The sequence below is a fragment of the Malaclemys terrapin genome, chromosome 16 (genome assembly GCF_027887155.1).
Source record: "Malaclemys terrapin pileata isolate rMalTer1 chromosome 16, rMalTer1.hap1, whole genome shotgun sequence".
Classification (NCBI taxonomy): Eukaryota; Metazoa; Chordata; order Testudines; family Emydidae; genus Malaclemys; species Malaclemys terrapin.
In genome coordinates this window covers 30,912,338-30,930,445 of record NC_071520.1, presented here as the reverse complement: position 1 = coordinate 30,930,445, position 18,108 = coordinate 30,912,338, and the positions used below count along the sequence as shown (strand labels likewise).

Sequence of the window (18,108 nt, the reverse complement as noted above, 5' to 3'; positions counted from 1 at the left end):
TTAAACCCAACCATGGTTTTCAGAAACAGACTCAATCTCCAGGGTTTTATGCAAGTCAATGCCTCTGGAATACCTGATGCCTCATTTCTCTTTCAATCTGCAGAGTTTAGCACAGCATGTTGCAATACTGCAGGTGGCAACTCATCCCGTCCTTTGGTGCGGTGGCGGGATGAATGGCACAGCTGGGGGTTCCTCTCCCAGTTAATATGGCTGCATGATTTATTCTCAATAGGCAAGAAACTTAGAGGACCTTCCCCTCATTCCCCGCTCAGCTCAGTCACTTAATAAGCCCTGCATACTCTGCAAACAGGCAGCTTTCCTCACCAGCTCAGAGAAACAAAAGCAAAATCAATCAGCTCTGGTTCTTCTCACTCCTTAGAGTGGCGTCATGGGCATGGCCAGCGCTGGGCTCGTCGGAAGCGAATCCCTTTTTTTCTAGGGGTTTATACCTTGGCCATGCTGCGAAGTGCTCCTCTGCAGCCAGTGAGTGGACGTTGATTCAAAGTGATTTTACTTTGTGAAAGCCGCCGTGAAACTAAGTGCCCTCTATACAGGTGACATTTTCCTGGGCTCCTTCTCCCACAGAACATAGGTCAACACAACCCCTCATGCTGGCTTGCTTGGTTGCCCTTGCATTGGCTGTGCTATCTAAAGCAGCTGTGAGCCCAGGCAGTGTTACAGCCCGACAGCACCAGTCCAGCTGGCCAACGGCAGCATTTCTGGTTCCCGGGACATTTCAATATTTACCTGGAGAAAATGCAAAGTTCCCTGAGTGCTTAATGCCATATGACCATGTGCAGCCGATCTCATTTTGTTTATATCAGTTATCACTCGCCCATGGAGCTGCACTGTAACTTTGCAGGGGTTGGGGTGAAGTTCGGGTTTGCTGTGACCTTTGAATTAGAACAGTTTGGGACGCAGGATCAAAACCAGGCAAGCCAGAAACAAGCCCTAGGGACTTAGCCAATCTTTACATTCACTTAATAAACCCATCTTATTGATTCAGGATAGAGTCATGTAGGGAAAGGTTTACAACCAGCCTTCAGCCGGCTCAGAGCGAACCCAATCGTAGGATACATCTCGGATTCCTCCTGACTTCATGGGGTATTTGATTCTTAGTCCCAAGGGATAGCTTGTGAATACTTGCTGGGCTTCCTCCCCTGAGCTGCAGTTTCTGCAGGACTCTCTGATAAGTAACATGGTGCCACATGCATGCTGTACGGTTCTAGTTCCATGTTTCAATTTCACACGTTAGTCTCTCTCCGTCTGCACCTCAAGAGCACAGCAAAAGCTTCGCTGTGTTTTGAATGTCACTGCAGTTCAGTCCCAGGGACAGGAGGATATGCTGGTGGAAAGGGATCGTCACAGATATATTTAATAAACACATAGCGGTATGATGTAGATGGACACGTACCTATACCCCACACATATACACATAGCTATAATCTCAGCAGGAACTGCCAGCCAGGGAACTAGTCTTCCCTTGTCCCTTGTTTTAGCAAATATTTTGGAAACTGATCACAACACACAATAAATCAACCAGCACTAATTGGTGCCCAATTCCAATCTCTTGACCAGCCTAATGGATCTTTCCCAAAGAAACAGTCAACTTTACATTGAGAACGAGCATGAAAGATTTCAGGCCAGAGGGTACGTGCCTGGCATAACAGCTTATAATGGAAGTGTCTTCCCAACCCTAACCACTGTGTCACTACCACAAAGCTGCACTGTCTAGAATGGCGCAATTTGTTTTCAGCTCACTCTGCTGCAGAATCTCAAAATAACCCTGCCCCGCCCTCGATTGCTAGGGGTGGGTGTGTGACAATGCGGTCCTGGCGGAACCCAACTGAGAGTGCCAACTCAGGACAAATTGCTCAAATAGGGCAGTTACAGCCCAAGGCTGGGGTTTTTTCCACCTCTAAGGCAAACCAAACCAGCCAGACAAAGAGGACTTCGGTCTCACCCCACTGGCTAACCGCAAGTCTCACAAGCAATCTCCTTAGACACTCCAGTTTCCCAGTACTCCCACCAGTGCCACTCGTTATGGGGCAAATGGTTATGAAAACCAATACCCCAGTAAAAGAGAAAGGTTCTCCTGATCCCAAAGGACCAAGCCCCAGACCCAGGTCAATATACAAATCAGATCTTACCCACAAATCACGCTGTTGCCAATCCTTTAGAATCTAAAATCTAAAGGTTTATTCATAAAAGGAAAAAGATAGAGATGAGAGTTAGAATTGGTTAAATGGAATCAATTACATACAGTAATGGCAAAGTTCTTGGTTCAGGCTTGCAGCAGTGATGGAATAAACTGCAGGTTCAAATCAAGTCTCTGGAATACATCCCCCGCTGGGATGGGTCCTCAGTCCTTTGTTCAAAGCTTCAGCTTGTAGCAAAGTTCCTCCAGAGGTATGAAGCAGGATTGAAGACAAGATGGAGATGAGGCATCAGCCTTATATAGTCTTTTCCAGGTGTAAGAACCCCTCTTTGTTCTTACTGTGGAAAATTACAGCAAAATGGAGTCTGGAGTCACATGGGCAAGTTCCTGCATACTTTGCTTTGTCTCAAGGCATATTTGCCTTCTCTCAATGGGTCCATTGTATAGCTGATGGTCCTTAATGGGCCATCAAGCAGGCTAGGCAGAGCTAACACCAGTTTGTCTGGGATGTCACCCAGCAGCATAGCATAAGTTTGAAATACAGACAGTATAGAGCCAATATTCATAACTTCGACTACAAAACTGATACACACCTATAGACAGCATAATCATAACCAGCAAACCATAACCTTGTCTTAGACACCCCATTTGACCCCCTTTATACAAGATTTGCGTGCCACTACAGGACCTTGGTTGCAACAATGATCTATATGGTCCCAGATTATATCAATAACGTCACACCCCCAACGCAAAATTGATGCAGGAAGGGATGACACAAACATCACTGACTGCATCCCAAGAGCTCCCCATCCTTGGGTTTATCTCACTACGGCTAGTATTGGGGTTAGAAGCCATATCAGAAATGGTTTATCAAAATTGTGTTCAACAACATGATTGAACCTCTTTACAAACTCAAGGTAAAACTTGGTTAGAACAATAGTGGATTGGATCTGCTCTTGCAGCATGGTTCCTGTATGTCTCATGTGACCTTGCCAAGAGCTAAAGAAAACAGCTACTTTATCCACATGAGCTCGGGCAAATGTTTGGAACCCAATTAACATCAAATAAATGCAGATATTAATGATGTTCATAGTACAGGAATCTTGGCATTTAGCCGTGAAAGCAATATGGTAGTGTGCCTTAGTTTCCCTTCTCATACAGCACATTAGGTCTGGAATGTCTTTTCTCCTGTGAAAAGTTCCAATACTGTTTATAGGCATCAACTGTGAAACATCAGTATAACAAGGCCTTTTAACATAAAGTGTGTTCTCATGTATTCCTTTTAACATGTTCAAGGGATTTTCCAACCGATTAGGAACATTGTACATTCTTACAGTTCTTGGTAATAGCAACACCTTAGTTACAAAATCACTATTAGCATTAACAACAAATCCATTGCAAGTGTCCATCTACATTTATGGTTGTCATGCCACACCTTTGGCTCAATGCCATTGGAGTTCGGACATTTTAGGGTTAACCTGTTGCTTCCCTTTGCAAAATGCAGTTTTCTCTTTCCTCCTTGTCCTGCAAGATCAAACCCTGATTTTTCTTGCTTACCAGAATTCACTGGCTGATGGGGTGGGCTCTCTGTGCTAACAGCTATTAGCAAGTCCTTCCCCTCCCAGCCAGACAAGTAATTTGCATTACCACAGACAGAAGCCAGTCCACCAGTTTTCATATCCTTAACTGCTATCATTTCCAAGACTGGACTCTGTCTTAAAGAGATACCACACAAATCCAAAGAGTTTGAGGGTGAGAGTTTGCCTGCTCTCCTCTGCATCCCCAAGCATTTAGCCATAAAACTGTTCTGCTTTGAAACACCAGTAACCAAATCTGTCCTCAGACCCTGAAGCACCGACTGCTCACTTAAAGAATTAGCATGGAGACAGTCCTGTTCCAACACCATTGTCTTCCCAACAAGCTGGCCACACACAGCCACTTGGTTATAGGGTTGCTCAACTTTCTTAACAGCTCTTACTCCATCTGAGACCTTCTCAAAGCTACCCACAGTGGATCTTTCGAAAGGAAAGTCAGTGGATCCATTCACAACAGAAAATTTCTGGCTCTTAGGAACTGAAACTTCCTTGATTAAATCACTCTCACATCCTTCAGTTACAGGGAACTGCTTGCACAGCTTACCATGAGGATTCCTTTCCCCAGGAGCTTTTCTAAGCAGCAAATCACCCCTCACAGAAATTTTGCCCTTACCCTCTTCACCTAGGGCTTGCTCTAAAGGAACACTTCCCTGAGCAATAACAGACTTTTTCTGGGTCTTACTTACATCCAGGATCACCTTTGGCCCATCAGGCAGATCTCTACACAATCCCCTTTCAGGCAAACCCATAGACTTCCTAGATAAAAGGTTAGAAACATTTCCCTTCCCTTTGCCACACACAAGTTCAGGAATTCTTTCCTTCTTGCTACAAGTTTCCACACCATCAGTTGGTAACACAACCAAATCACCTTCCTGCTCTCCTTGTGCCCTGGCTAGGGTATTACCCTGATTAGACAGAGTTGCTACACCCTTTACCAACCATACACTAGCAACAGGCAAAATATAAGCACCAGAATTGTCTGGTCTCTGGGATTTTGCTAAGACACTAACTGGATGCAACCTAGTTACGGTGCCATTCTCCCCAGCAGACACAGACTTAGGATCATTCCCTTCCTGGGCTTTAGTTGAATTCAGAACCAATTCTGAGATAACTGCACTATTCTCAACCATCACAGGCTGAAAGGCACCTTCTGTCTGCTCCACAGACAAAGAAGAGCTGGAGACACCCTTTCTACCAGACACACAGCTCGGGATTTCATTTCCCTTGTCCCAGCACACAGGGCTGTTCACAGACAACAGCTTGGAGACTGAGGTAGCTTCCTCCATAGGCAAGTCAATACCCCTGACAGATACAGGCACATTTCCTTCACTGTCACTATTCTCCACACAGGAAACAGGTAAGGTATAGGGACATTCATCTTCCACTATCCCTGCCTTCCCAAACTGCTGACTAGACAAAGCCATCAGCTCACAAGGCTGCCCAGGCTCCTCCAAACTTTTCCTGCCTTCCTCTCCTTTGTCCCAGCACACAGGGCTGATTACAGACAAAGACTGGGAGAGTGGGGCAGCTTCCTTACCAGGCACCTTGCCACTCCCAACAGATAAACTGCTCTTCTTACTACACTGAGCCACTGCCAGCAAATCACAGTTACCCTTTTCAGATTCACTTTTGCAAGCTGTACTAGCCACTAATGCATCACCCATCCAAAATCCACCCTTTCCTTCCTCAGTTAGGGCTTCCACCTGACCAGCCACTTTAATCTGCTCCAGAGAAACATTTTCCTGCCCAATAAGATTTTGCTGCTCTTGATTTAACTCCAGATTCACTTCTGAGACACTAGACCGACATTCAGAAACTTCATTTACAGACAAATAGCTCTTCTCAGACAAACTTTTGGAGCAACCCTCCCCAGGCAAATCATTGCCCACAATAGACACAGGTTTAAGATCATTCCTGTCCTGTGACTGACTACCTGGACTGAACAAAGCTTTAACATTTTCCCCAATCAAAAGATCCTTAGGCAATAACTTTTTTACACCAGCTATAACTTCATGCTTAGCACCATTCCATTCAAGGTGGATTCTGGCTAAAGGCACGCTTACAGTAAACTCATAGAGGACTACAACATTCACACTCTGATTTGGTAAATAATCTTCCTCTTTGACAAGATCTGCTTTAACCAGAGTGATGTTAGAAGCCATCATTTGCCCTAAACAGCTTTTACCATTGACTTTTACATTCTCTGTGAATTTTTCATTACCACTCCCATACAGAGCATTGGCACAAGTTATGGAGCCACTCTTTACTGAACACACAGTAAAAGCATTTACATAAAAGGTGGCAGAATTGGGGTACATTTGGTTACACCCAGACAACTGCTCAGAGTTATACAACATACCAACATTGTTATAAACCGGACTTTCAAGAGGATACAATTTCTGCTTTTCTTCCCTTGCTTTTTTGACAAATCTTTGCACTTTTGCCTCAGCTTCTAGTTCCTGCAATCGAATTTCTGCCAGTCTTTGTTCATGCTCAAGTTGAAGTTTACTTGCTGCCTTTTGCTTTTCAATTGCTTCTGCCTTCTGATCACTGGCCATTAACAGATCTCTCAGTTCTTGATTTGTAGCTTTCTTTCTAAAGCTTATCCCCTTTTCTGAACACAAATCTTTCAGGGCTTTTTTGTCAAGGCCCTCATATGCTCCTTGCTCACCCATTGCAACTGCTCTTTAACCAACCAAACTCTCAATCCCAAAATTCAAATTTGGATAACGTGGGGTTCTGATCCAAAGCTTAATTGACCTGGTTCTGTGGATCCAAGCACGACTACGCCACTGTGACAATGCGGTTCTGGCGGAACCCAACTGAGAGTGCCAACTCAGGACAAATTGCTCAAATAGGGCAGTTACAGCCCAAGGCTGGGGTTTTTTCCACCTCTAAGGCAAACCAAACCAGCCAGACAAAGAGGACTTCGGTCTCACCCCACTGGCTAACCGCAAGTCTCACAAGCAATCTCCTTAGACACTCCAGTTTCCCAGTACTCCCACCAGTGCCACTCGTTATGGGGCAAATGGTTATGAAAACCAATACCCCAGTAAAAGAGAAAGGTTCTCCTGATCCCAAAGGACCAAGCCCCAGACCCAGGTCAATATACAAATCAGATCTTACCCACAAATCACGCTGTTGCCAATCCTTTAGAATCTAAAATCTAAAGGTTTATTCATAAAAGGAAAAAGATAGAGATGAGAGTTAGAATTGGTTAAATGGAATCAATTACATACAGTAATGGCAAAGTTCTTGGTTCAGGCTTGCAGCAGTGATGGAATAAACTGCAGGTTCAAATCAAGTCTCTGGAATACATCCCCCGCTGGGATGGGTCCTCAGTCCTTTGTTCAAAGCTTCAGCTTGTAGCAAAGTTCCTCCAGAGGTATGAAGCAGGATTGAAGACAAGATGGAGATGAGGCATCAGCCTTATATAGTCTTTTCCAGGTGTAAGAACCCCTCTTTGTTCTTACTGTGGAAAATTACAGCAAAATGGAGTCTGGAGTCACATGGGCAAGTTCCTGCATACTTTGCTTTGTCTCAAGGCATATTTGCCTTCTCTCAATGGGTCCATTGTATAGCTGATGGTCCTTAATGGGCCATCAAGCAGGCTAGGCAGAGCTAACACCAGTTTGTCTGGGATGTCACCCAGCAGCATAGCATAAGTTTGAAATACAGACAGTATAGAGCCAATATTCATAACTTCGACTACAAAACTGATACACACCTATAGACAGCATAATCATAACCAGCAAACCATAACCTTGTCTTAGACACCCCATTTGACCCCCTTTATACAAGATTTGCGTGCCACTACAGGACCTTGGTTGCAACAATGATCTATATGGTCCCAGATTATATCAATAACGTCACAGGGTGTGAAGGTTTTTCCTTTTCGTTATTAGCCCCTGGGTCTGCCACGCGTAGTATGCAATCAGCATAAATCCATGTTGTTTACTTGATACCCCCCGGCAGTATTCACAGCCACCACAGAGAGAAATACGAAGCACCACTGAGGGAGACGTCCCGTCTGCTTCTCCTCCACAACCGCCCTAATCTGAAGAGGAGGCACAATATACGCCCAGGCTTGTGTATACGGTCTTGTAACACTAGCCAGAAATGCAGCTGGGCTTTGCTTCATCCACATTAGGAAACCAGCTCTCTCGCAGCATGCCCCATTGCCGAGCACAACCCAGCACATCCAACCACTGGGGTGACCGCTGGAAATCTGGAAGCCCTTGGTGCCTAGGAAGTCACCGCTCTGTCTGAGTCATGCCTTTGTATTGGTGGCTCAACCCCTGTGAAAGGAACAGGAACTGCCTGGGGAAATGGCTGTTGTGACTTTCCTGTTAATTTCTTTTCCACTCCCCTGGGCACTCTTGTTAACGCGTGATGCACCCAGGAGCTGAGCAGCTGGAAGAGGCCTCAGGGAGCAGTCTGAGTAGAACAAGGTGATATTGTTTCAGGAACAGATCCAGCTCCAAACCCAACCAGAGATCACACAGGCCATCTGGTGGTGCTAGGCAGTGGATGCTCAATCTAAGCCTAACATCTGAATCTGGCTTAAAAAGGGCCTTTTGCGATGTCGGGAAAGCTTCCCGACTGATGGAGAGGACGTGCATTTCTGTTTATCTTGCCACATTTGCCAGTTATCGGCGATCGCAGACCCCTGCACACGTGCACCTGGAATGGGCCAGAGATTAGAAAACCCATTCTGCAGTGCATGGAGTTCCCACTGCATGGTGAGCAGCCTGTCAGCAATCTGCAGATAAAAGCTCTCAAACAGGCACTGACACCACAGACCACAAGGCATCTGCAAATGCCACTGCAGTCCAGCAAACCACTAATCCCCAGACTGAATGTCCCAGATGGCACAAACTGGCAGAGAGGCTCATTAGAGCTCTGAAGGAGCCAATAGACTCCGCGGTCGCATTGCCCAGAGATTGTCGGAATCCTGCCAGGGAGATTTCTTGCATTTTCATTCTTTTCACTTTGCTGATTTGCTAAGACTAACAAATGTGCACGCTGAAGAGTACATTGATGGAATTGAGGCAACATTAACAGGCTGGCTTAAATATGCGCCATTTTCATTTTTCTATACTGACTGTTAATTAGGTCACTTTCCTTCATATATTCGCCACATTAACAGTGCTGGGGAGGAAGAAGTGAAGCCTAGAGAGATCAGTGAGTGGGAGAAAGGAATAAAAAATCCTCCACTTTGTACTGAAAGACTTCAGCTAGCACAGTGAAGAGCATCATATATCGGTTTTCTGACACAGGCGTCAACTAAAATGTAACTCAAGAAGCCCTTTGCCTGGTGCAGCATCTCAGAGATCGCAGCCTGAATTCCTGTTTAATCCCCTGGGCAGCAGAGCAACCACGAAGAAAGGAGAAAAGAAATACCCCAACCCTGCGTCCTTTCCTTGTCAATTTCAGAGTCACAAATGCAGGTGGATCCAGCCCTCCCCACCCACTGCTGCCAAAGATACAGTGCACCTGCAGAACTGGCCCATCACTCACATCTGCCACGTAATGCACCGTGGGGCTGGAAAAAACTGGGCCAGCAGCGCTATTGACTGGAATTGTCCACAGGGAGGATATCTGCAATTCTATCCAAACCTGGGCACTCCGGAACAGGAGGAAGGCATGATGAAAGAAGGTCATTACGCTGGGAAATAGGCAGCTTCCATTTTAACCCTTTGGTGAGACTGTGAAAACTGAGCTCATCGCCTGGTGCATTAGCAGTGATCAGTAACAGGCCAGGCCCTGCCAAACCTGGAAACTCCACCCAGCCTGTGGCCAAGGGATCAATTGCAGAGCAGCTAATTTATCTGGCCCTGGGATTTGATTAACAGCTACATAATGAAGACTGAAAATTGAATTGTACCAAAAGCTGATACAACTGTAAATTGCTGTGATTCATGCCAGTGCTTTGGTGCATTGGTAAAATGCCTAATCCCCGCAAACAGCTAAAACTGATAAGGAGCAGATGCTGAAAACCAAGTGTAGTTATAGCCCCTAAAAATATGATTCTGATGTTCTCCAAAGCCTGATCTCACCCATCTGAGAACTACTATCGCACGGAACTATCAGAATTATTTACACAGACAGAACAGTACATTCTGTCTGATTTCACTGAATCAGGGACAACAGAGGCAGACATGTTTCCTTAAAGGTGCCGCAGTGAGTGCTGAATTTTGAAAGACAAGGTTGAGACAAACTCTAATCCCGCAGGGTGCTAGACTGCTCCACTACAGACACCAAGAAACCAGTGGCCCACAATCGCCCAGTCTCTGCCTGCTAGCTCTGCTTCCCTCCACCAGCCCTCCCTCAGACCAGCTAGCAGCACCTCTCAGGTACCCACTGTACAGCTGCGCTGAGGAATTTCAGCTCCTTCACTTGCACTGGGTCCCACTGCCTCATCCCCCACCACCGCACCAGAGCTCAGCATAACCCCGCACAACACAAGGCCGTTCTGGATCCAATTGCGGTATCTAGTGCTGGGAGCCAAAGCGAGAAGTGTGTGTCAAAGTCAGTGTGTGCTAGGGTCAAGGGGACAGCTCCAGACTGGGGGGTCCCAATCACTGCAAGCCGGATGCCACGGCGCACTGCGTTACTACGGCTATTATTGCCAGTATTTACTATTGAGACTACCAGAGCGGCTAAGAGCCCTAGCCAAGGACCAGGTGCTGTCCAGACAGAGTGAACAGATGGTCCTGTCCCAAGGAGCTCACCAGAGGAGAGACGATAGATAAGCTACCGCTGGGGAGCGCTCAGACCCAATGACACAGTAGCCGTCAGCACGATACCCAGTGCTCTCAGCACACCCGGGACTAGCCATTGTCGGGTTTTTTGTAGACAGCCTGGCAAAGGAGAGTTTTATGGGGGGATTTGAACGAGGAGGAGAAGGTAGCTTAGCAGGGGATTATGGGAAGCTCCTCCGAAGTGCGAGGGGCCACGTAGAAGCAACCACAAAGCAACCTGTTGGGAAATGTACCAAGTGGGTGATGGAGGCTGGCACCGCTGGCTGGTCAGAGGTGGGAGTCGACGTTCTGGTGTCATCGTATGGGTCTGGGACAGGCCAAGAGCGAATCAGGCCACTGGAGACTCCATAGTCACCCCTCTCTCCCCACAGAGCGGTATGAAGAGATTGGATCTTGCAGTCCAGAAAACCATTTCCACACTAGTTGACAAATAAACTCAGTTCCTTCTGATGCACTCCCTGGCTCCTTGCCTGCCCTCCTGTGTGCCCTGAACTAATGACACACCACCCACTTTGCTATCCAACACTGAGAAGAAATGCAAAGTCCATCCGAATTGGGAGCCAGTGGGTGTGACGAAGGCATTTGTTCTTGAGCCTCCCAGGAGAGACAGATGTATTTTAGAGAAAATGTACCGTCCATCCATCCTGAGATGAACTGTCCAGTCAAGGAAGGAGGAACTGTGCAAATAATAGAGCTTTTTTGATCCCAGGATTTGGTTCAGACCCCTGCACCCTAACTCTGAAATCGAGAAGTAGAGCTGGTCCGAATTTTTCAATGAAATGTCTTTTCATCAGAAAATGTTGAGTCATTAAAAATGAAACTTGCGATGGAAAAGTGTCATTGTCAATGAAAATGTCACTGGGGAGGTTTCTCAGGTTCAGGATATTTCTGCTCAGAGAGAGAGAGAGAGAGAGTGAGAGAGAATGGCCAGTAGCCTTGAGGGTACTCCCCTGGGATGTGAGAGAGACAGCGAAAGTCCCAACTCTGAAGCAGGAGCACTCGCTCTCTGGTTTTTCACAAGCTCTAGTTTTTATACGAACGTGGAACAAAAACAAATGTGGAAACTTCAAAATTTTTTCACAAAACCAAATTCTTGTTTTCCAGTCAGTCCTACTCAGGAGCCACGTTAGGTTCAAAATGTCTCAGGAAAGTTCAGGGTCTGTGCATTCCATACATCACACGATGACCCCTACATTTCCTGTCTAGACCTCCAGGACAGTACGTGGGAAGAGTTTATCTCGGCTGTGCTGGTAATTTGGTCTCAGGGGTATTCCTCCGCTAATGCACAGCTCACAAATTCTCCATCTGCAGCATATTTCTAAAACCAGGGGAAGTGCTATTTGAAAGGTTCACTCCTAGGAACAACGCTCTTGTCACCTGGTGTGTAAGAACAAAGCCATGCACACCAGACAACGCTATGCAGAACAGTCCGGGGAAAAGCAATACAGGCAAAGCAGGAGGTAATGCAACTGGTTTTTATAGCCCTACCTTTGAACATGGCCCGATTCCAAAGGAGTTGCTCTCAGCTGTCTGGTGCAAGTGCAGCATCGTCCTGAAAGCAGTTATGAAGAATGAAAATTAAACCACACCTCAGAGCTACCTGATAGGTCTTATTGCCCTCCAGAGGGAGCCGGATCTGGTGCATGAGAACATTACCCAATGCAACAGCACTGAGTAGTGTTCAAAGCCACTGAGGGAGCATGGATAATCCAATCGCTCCGCTGAGAGAGAGAGAGCATGTCGCTCTCGAGGGAGGTGGACATATTAAACTCATGTTTTCAGGTATAAAGAACAGGAGTACTTGTGGCACCTTAGAGACTAACAAATTTATTAGAGCATAAGCTTTCGTGGACTACAGCCCACTTCTTCGGATGCATACAGAGTGGAAACATCCGAAGAAGTGGGCTGTAGTCCACGAAAGCTTATGCTCTAATAAATTTGTTAGTCTCTAAACCAGTACTCCTGTTCTTTTTGCGGATACAGACTAACACGGCTGCTACTCTGAAACCCGTTTTCAGGTATGTTTCCTAAAGGCTCATGCTATTGGAAATGCTTCTCTGTGCCCCTTTCGAGATCATCAAGCCCAAAGGAGTATTGTAAACTTCACTCTAGAAAGGCCTTCGCTGGCCAGAAGTTTCAACTCCTTTCACCAAAGCAGATTCTCTCCAATTCCCATCTGTGTTTTCTGATTTCTGCGTGCTAGTTCCCCTCTTGCAGTCCCATGCTGTGTGCACAAGACGTACAAATGTCCTTGGCACTTCCTTTCCCTCCCTTTGATAAGTAACTCATTGGGTTTGGAGGGGAGGTGATTAATAAAGGCTCCTAGCCATGAACCGGTTTATACCTCCAGTCCTACAGTTACCAACACCACAATACAATTCACACCCCGGTGAGCTATTCTGTTGTAGTGTGAATTCACTACCATGCTGTACGGTATCGCACAGGGTCAGGGTCGCAGTCACAACCCAGCTTTGCAGATACGAACCAGGGTGCCCACATGGTTCTGTGAAAGGGAGATTGGGAATTCCAGGAAGCTCATGGGCCAACTCAGACAAACAGAGCTCATGTTGGCCTCCTGGGTTCAAGGGTATTCGTTACTTGTATAGTGCCACTGGTGTGTATGGAGCGCTGCAGGTACAAGGGGAAATGGCCCTGCCAGTGGAGTTAACAGTCAGTGGGACTATTTCTGTAGTAGGGGCGAATTAACTTGGGTCGGATGCAGCCCAGAATTGTTAGGTGGGAGGTGAAATCATTCATATAAAATGAAAAGTGACCCAAACTGGCATCCAGAACTCAATTATTTGTGTGTGTGTGTTAAACTATTAACTGAATTTTTTGGAATTATTTTTCATTTTCTTCTGATTCGCTCAATTCTGGTTTTAGCCAAGATGCAAAAGCACCAGAAGTCTCCTGCCCAACCCTGTTCTCTGAAGATTTCTCGCCCAATTCCACACTCGAGCCTCTGAAAGTGATCACTCCACACCCCGGAACTTTGACGTTTGCCCACTTCCCCTAAGATGACACCCGAAACAAACTCACTATAATACAGTGCCCTGATTTCTGTTGCTTATGTGTCTTTGCTGTCCAATCTCATTCTATCAGACAACAGATTAACAAACAGGCCAAAACTAAAACCAAATTCTGTGCGGGGAAATCATTTCATAGCTATTCTGCTCCCTCTGCTGGGGGAAATCAGAGTTCCTCAGTATGGTTCCAGAGCCTGATTCACATCCCCTGACAATATCATGTTGATTTGTCTGATCCTACATCTCTTGTTTAAAGTCTCCCTTATTAGCCCGTAACAATACATCTATCTCTAACAATAGTCTTGTCAAGGGCAGTCCTGTCCAAAGACCTTTAGAACAAAGCCTCTGCCAGACTGATTTTTTTTTTCACCTTCTTTATCAGCACAGAAACATTGTGCTTAGTGCAAGGCCCCCTGGATGATCTGCACCATACGTTCCAAGTGTCTTTGTTCTGTATTCAGCCCTCATCACAGAGAACTGGACCACACTATGCACAAAGCAGCTCTTGAGTATAAATGGGGGCGGGGAGGAGAGGAGAGCCTGGAAGCAGATCCCAACGGTCTAACAGTTATCTAATAGAAAGCTGCGCAGATTGGCCAGCCGTGTCCAGTAGCAGCTCTGTGACTGAGGAGAAACATCTCACAATCAGTGGCCTCTCTTCTGAAGCCTATACACGTTTTGTGCCCTGGATGCGCCTATCGACCTAGATGGCGATACGCTTGATTTACACCTGTGTACACAAGAAGAGAATCTCTCTCACTGGTGTAACACTTCTTTGACCCATATTTCTAAGTGCGTCACTTTTGTCTAGCATCTCTCTCCACACACACACACACACATACACACACAGCTCCCTGCTGAAACCTCATCACATCTAGCTGCTGAAGGGTCTAATGTATCCACCCTTCTATGTGGGGGATACATCCGGTATTGAAATGGACCCTTTGTAATAATAAAGGGACACGGAAACCGCAATGCCCGTCACCCAGCCGAGAACTGATACATTCGAAGGCACTGGGTCACGGTACAGCTGACTAGTAATGAACGTCAGAGGAGCAAGTGAGGGGAAATGTGCTGTATGAAATACTGATCGGGTGGAAGATCTCAATCTATTGTGGGCTGAGGTCTGCAGTGGTGAGGTTATATTCGCAGACAGTACTGTACCTCCACAAGGGGTGATCCAAGTGACCAGCACACTGAAATTTTGTGGTTTGTAGCCTTTTTTAAAAACTTATACCTGAAAACCATTCTCTGGGTGTAATCAGAGTGGCATGCACAATTGGCTAGAAGAGTCTAAATGGACCTATACAGTGAAGATCTTCTCCTGACCTTCTATTTGCCTGTGCAACCTATATTTCAAAATCATAACTTCTGTACATTGTTACTAAACCGGCAGCTACTGGTTAGAGAACATGAGTTCGGCCTCTGTCTCCCACAGCCGTGGAAGGATTTTCCAGGCATTCCCCGAGGAATGGCTCCTGGACTCAACGTGTGCAATATTCCGGCAGGAGTTGGGAGGAAAGAACTGCTTTTCATTCCTCTCTCTGGAAAGGGACTGACTGTAAGAGAGAGCTGAACAATGACAAAGAAGCCGCCCTATTCATTGGGATTCAGCTGCCAGCGTGGAGAGAGGGAGCCCTTCTGGTTAGTCTGACCTCTGGGCCCCAGCGCTGCTTGTGGAGCTAGCAGGCCTCAGCCCTGACAGGACCCCAGCCCAGGGTCTCCTCCAGCAGTGTCTCTCTCACGCAGGTTTATTACCCCGCACAAGACATAGCAACAAAGCAGCTCCAAGACCCTGACGTCCCTTGGCTGGTGCTTTCCACCACATAATAGGGACTATTTGCCAGGAAGTGCTAACAGAGCCTATTTACTCAGAGAGGCACATCTTTCCCTGACTAGTAACCCAGCCAGAGAGACCAATAGCTCTCAGCACAAACAGAAACAGACAGGAGAGAGATTGCTAGAGTCCCTCATAGTCCATATGTGTTTCTCACAGGCTCCAGTCTCACCTGGAAGCCTCTGCACAGAGCCCAGTATCCCTCCCAACAGTCCCCTCCAATGCAAGAATTAACTAGCCCGTTCCTTGCCTGCTGTCCCCTCCCACTCATCGCTGCCTCCTCCTCACACCTCACTATACTGCTGCGCTTTCTCTGGAGGCCCCCATGCATTCCTCTGGGTTCATGATCAATCCCGTCCTCAGCAAAGCTCGTCCAGGAACTCACTTGGGGGCACACAGGATCATAGAAATGTGGGGCTAGAGGGGACCTCGAGAGGTCATCTAGTCCAGTCGCCTGCACTGAGGCAGGACCAAGTATTATCTAGCCCATCCCTGGCAGGGATTTGTCCAATCTGTTCTTAAAAACCTCCAGTAATGGGGATTCCACCACCTCCTTTGGAAGCCCGTTCCAGAGCTTGGCTACCCTGAGAGCTAGAAAGTTTGTCCTAAAATCAAACCTCAATCTCCCCGGCTGCCTGCGATGACCTTGCTGAGGTCGGTCCCATTGCTGTCCCTTGGTCTGTCTTCATGAACCCGTCCCCCGGGGAGGGGAGATATTAACACCTCACACTCCCTCACCCAATCTTGTTAGACCTGTCTGTGCTGGATGCGTCCCTTCTAGTGGCCCCATCACCACAGCATCTAGCCATGAGGGCCTGGCGGAAAGCTATCGCACACAGACACACGGGATTTCATCCCACACACACGGCCTCCGCTATACCTGTGAGCCATGTCCAGGCCTGCCAGCATCTGAGAAAAGACACTGAAGTTGCTCTCTCCTTCTGGTTGCTGTGCGACACGGACCCTTTCCAACAGCATCGTCTGGCAGAGGAAAGAAAGAGAAGCTCAGGACCCACTCCCCAGCCTGAAATCCCCACCCAGGGCCAGCCGAGCGCAGAGGCTGTGAAACCCAGACTGGCTGGGAATAGCCAAATGACCATCGTACGTTGTGACGGGCGGGCTTCTTTACGCCGAACGCCCATCGCTGGCCAGATCAGAGTCACCGAGGAGTGAGCCAGACCCACAAACCTGGGGATAGGACGATGCCACCTGGATTTTTTTACATATTTTGGATGTGGACAAAAGGTTAAAGCTTTTGAAACTGGATTATTTGAGAGACCAAACTTTTCCCTGGGTTACACCAGCCCAGCACCCCTGCGAAGTAAGAGATGTAACTGAGAGGAGGATTTAGCCCAAGGCATGAAGGGGTAAAACTTTCTACAGCATGTAAGGGACTTTCAATGGGACTTGGGCTTTACATCACCTAGGCGCTGTTGAAAACGCTAATGACCACTCTCAAATGATTCTTTCCTTTGTATCCCAGGGACAGGCAAACCATTCCCGGACTGGAAATGAGCCTGAACCAAACTCTTTGATCTTTATTATTTGTTATGGCTGAGTGCCCCTGCCTTTACAGCCGGCAGCTGAAGCGCCAACCTACTGCAAAGAGCCGATTCTCGTGATGGTTCCCCCAGAGCTGCAGGTGATTATCCGCTATGCAGTGCCATATAGCGGCGCATGTTCAGATGGCTCAGACACACCTCACTGCACATTCAGTGCTGAGCCGAGCCGAGCCAAGCCAATCCTGCCAGCAGCAAGGGGGGTGGAGCCTGGCAGCTTCGCCATCACTGCTTACTACAAAGACTCGCTCTTGAAACCGGGGACCCCCCTTGCTGCTCTCCCCTATGTGCTGGGAACAGCCTGCTCCACTCTGCCGTTAACATCCCAACCCACCCACGGTTCGCCCTGGCAATCTGACCTGTACAAGCAGGAAGCCAAGGGGGGTTATGCTGCTACATGGGACGCCTTGGTGAGTGGAAGGGAAAAGAAAGACAGAAACGCCTCCGTTGCCTGGAGCGTCTCTCCGAGCACACCATAGCTGGCCTCTTTCAAACGCAGGGATTCAGGGAACTTAATCTCGGAAGAAGAAGAATCGATGCAGCGGATTTCAGGGAGCATTAGAAATGGAAATAGCGAGAGAGCCAAAGTCAGCCTTGAGCTGCACCAGGGGCGTCTCTCCTAGTCTGCCCCTCCCCAGGCAGCTGCAGGGCTGGTGTCCGATGTGCTGCTCCGCAGAGAGGCCCAGCTAATGCACTCAGGGGACTGTTCCAGCCCCAAGGCAGGTCTGCTAGCTCCGAGGCCGGCCAGAGCAGTCGGCAGCATGTGCCAGTGACATGCAGGGAGTATATCTACGCTGCTCGATTCTTGGTCCCTGGGATTCCCACCCAAGTAACTCAGCTCCTGAGAGCAGGGGCAGGGCAGAGCTTTGCTTCCCTTAACTGCGCTGATAATGAAAGCAGAGAGAGGCTTCTATTTAATTTCACGGCCAATGTGTACAGTGCTGCTAATTAAATGCCAAATTATAGATTTACTTCTGCCTATTTCACACCAGCCCCATTCTGCTTGTCTCCCCAGGACGAGGTGGCTGGTTACTGGCCGCTGTGGAGCCCAGCGGCGTCACTAGAAAAGCTCCTGCTTAGCAGGAATTTGGATGACCTAAGTCTAATGCCGGACAGATGAGAGACTGGGGACACATGCAGGGCTGCAGCTACCATCGCTGTCCCTCCTG

General features: G+C 47.5%; 1 protein-coding gene across 5 annotated transcripts in view; it reads right to left on the bottom strand.

Moving 5' to 3' along the window:
- MYO18B (myosin XVIIIB) overlaps window positions 1-18,108 on the bottom strand; it is a 203,156-nt gene that overhangs the window by 162,781 nt on the left and 22,267 nt on the right. For all 5 annotated transcript variants that reach the window (XM_054006610.1, XM_054006612.1, XM_054006608.1 and 2 more), the window contains 2 exons: window positions 16,261-16,361; window positions 12,006-12,069 (listed from right to left, as the gene is read on the bottom strand). In XM_054006610.1, the coding sequence (XP_053862585.1) occupies window positions 12,006-12,069; window positions 16,261-16,361 (165 nt within the window). The remainder of the gene's footprint in view (window positions 1-12,005; window positions 12,070-16,260; window positions 16,362-18,108) is intronic.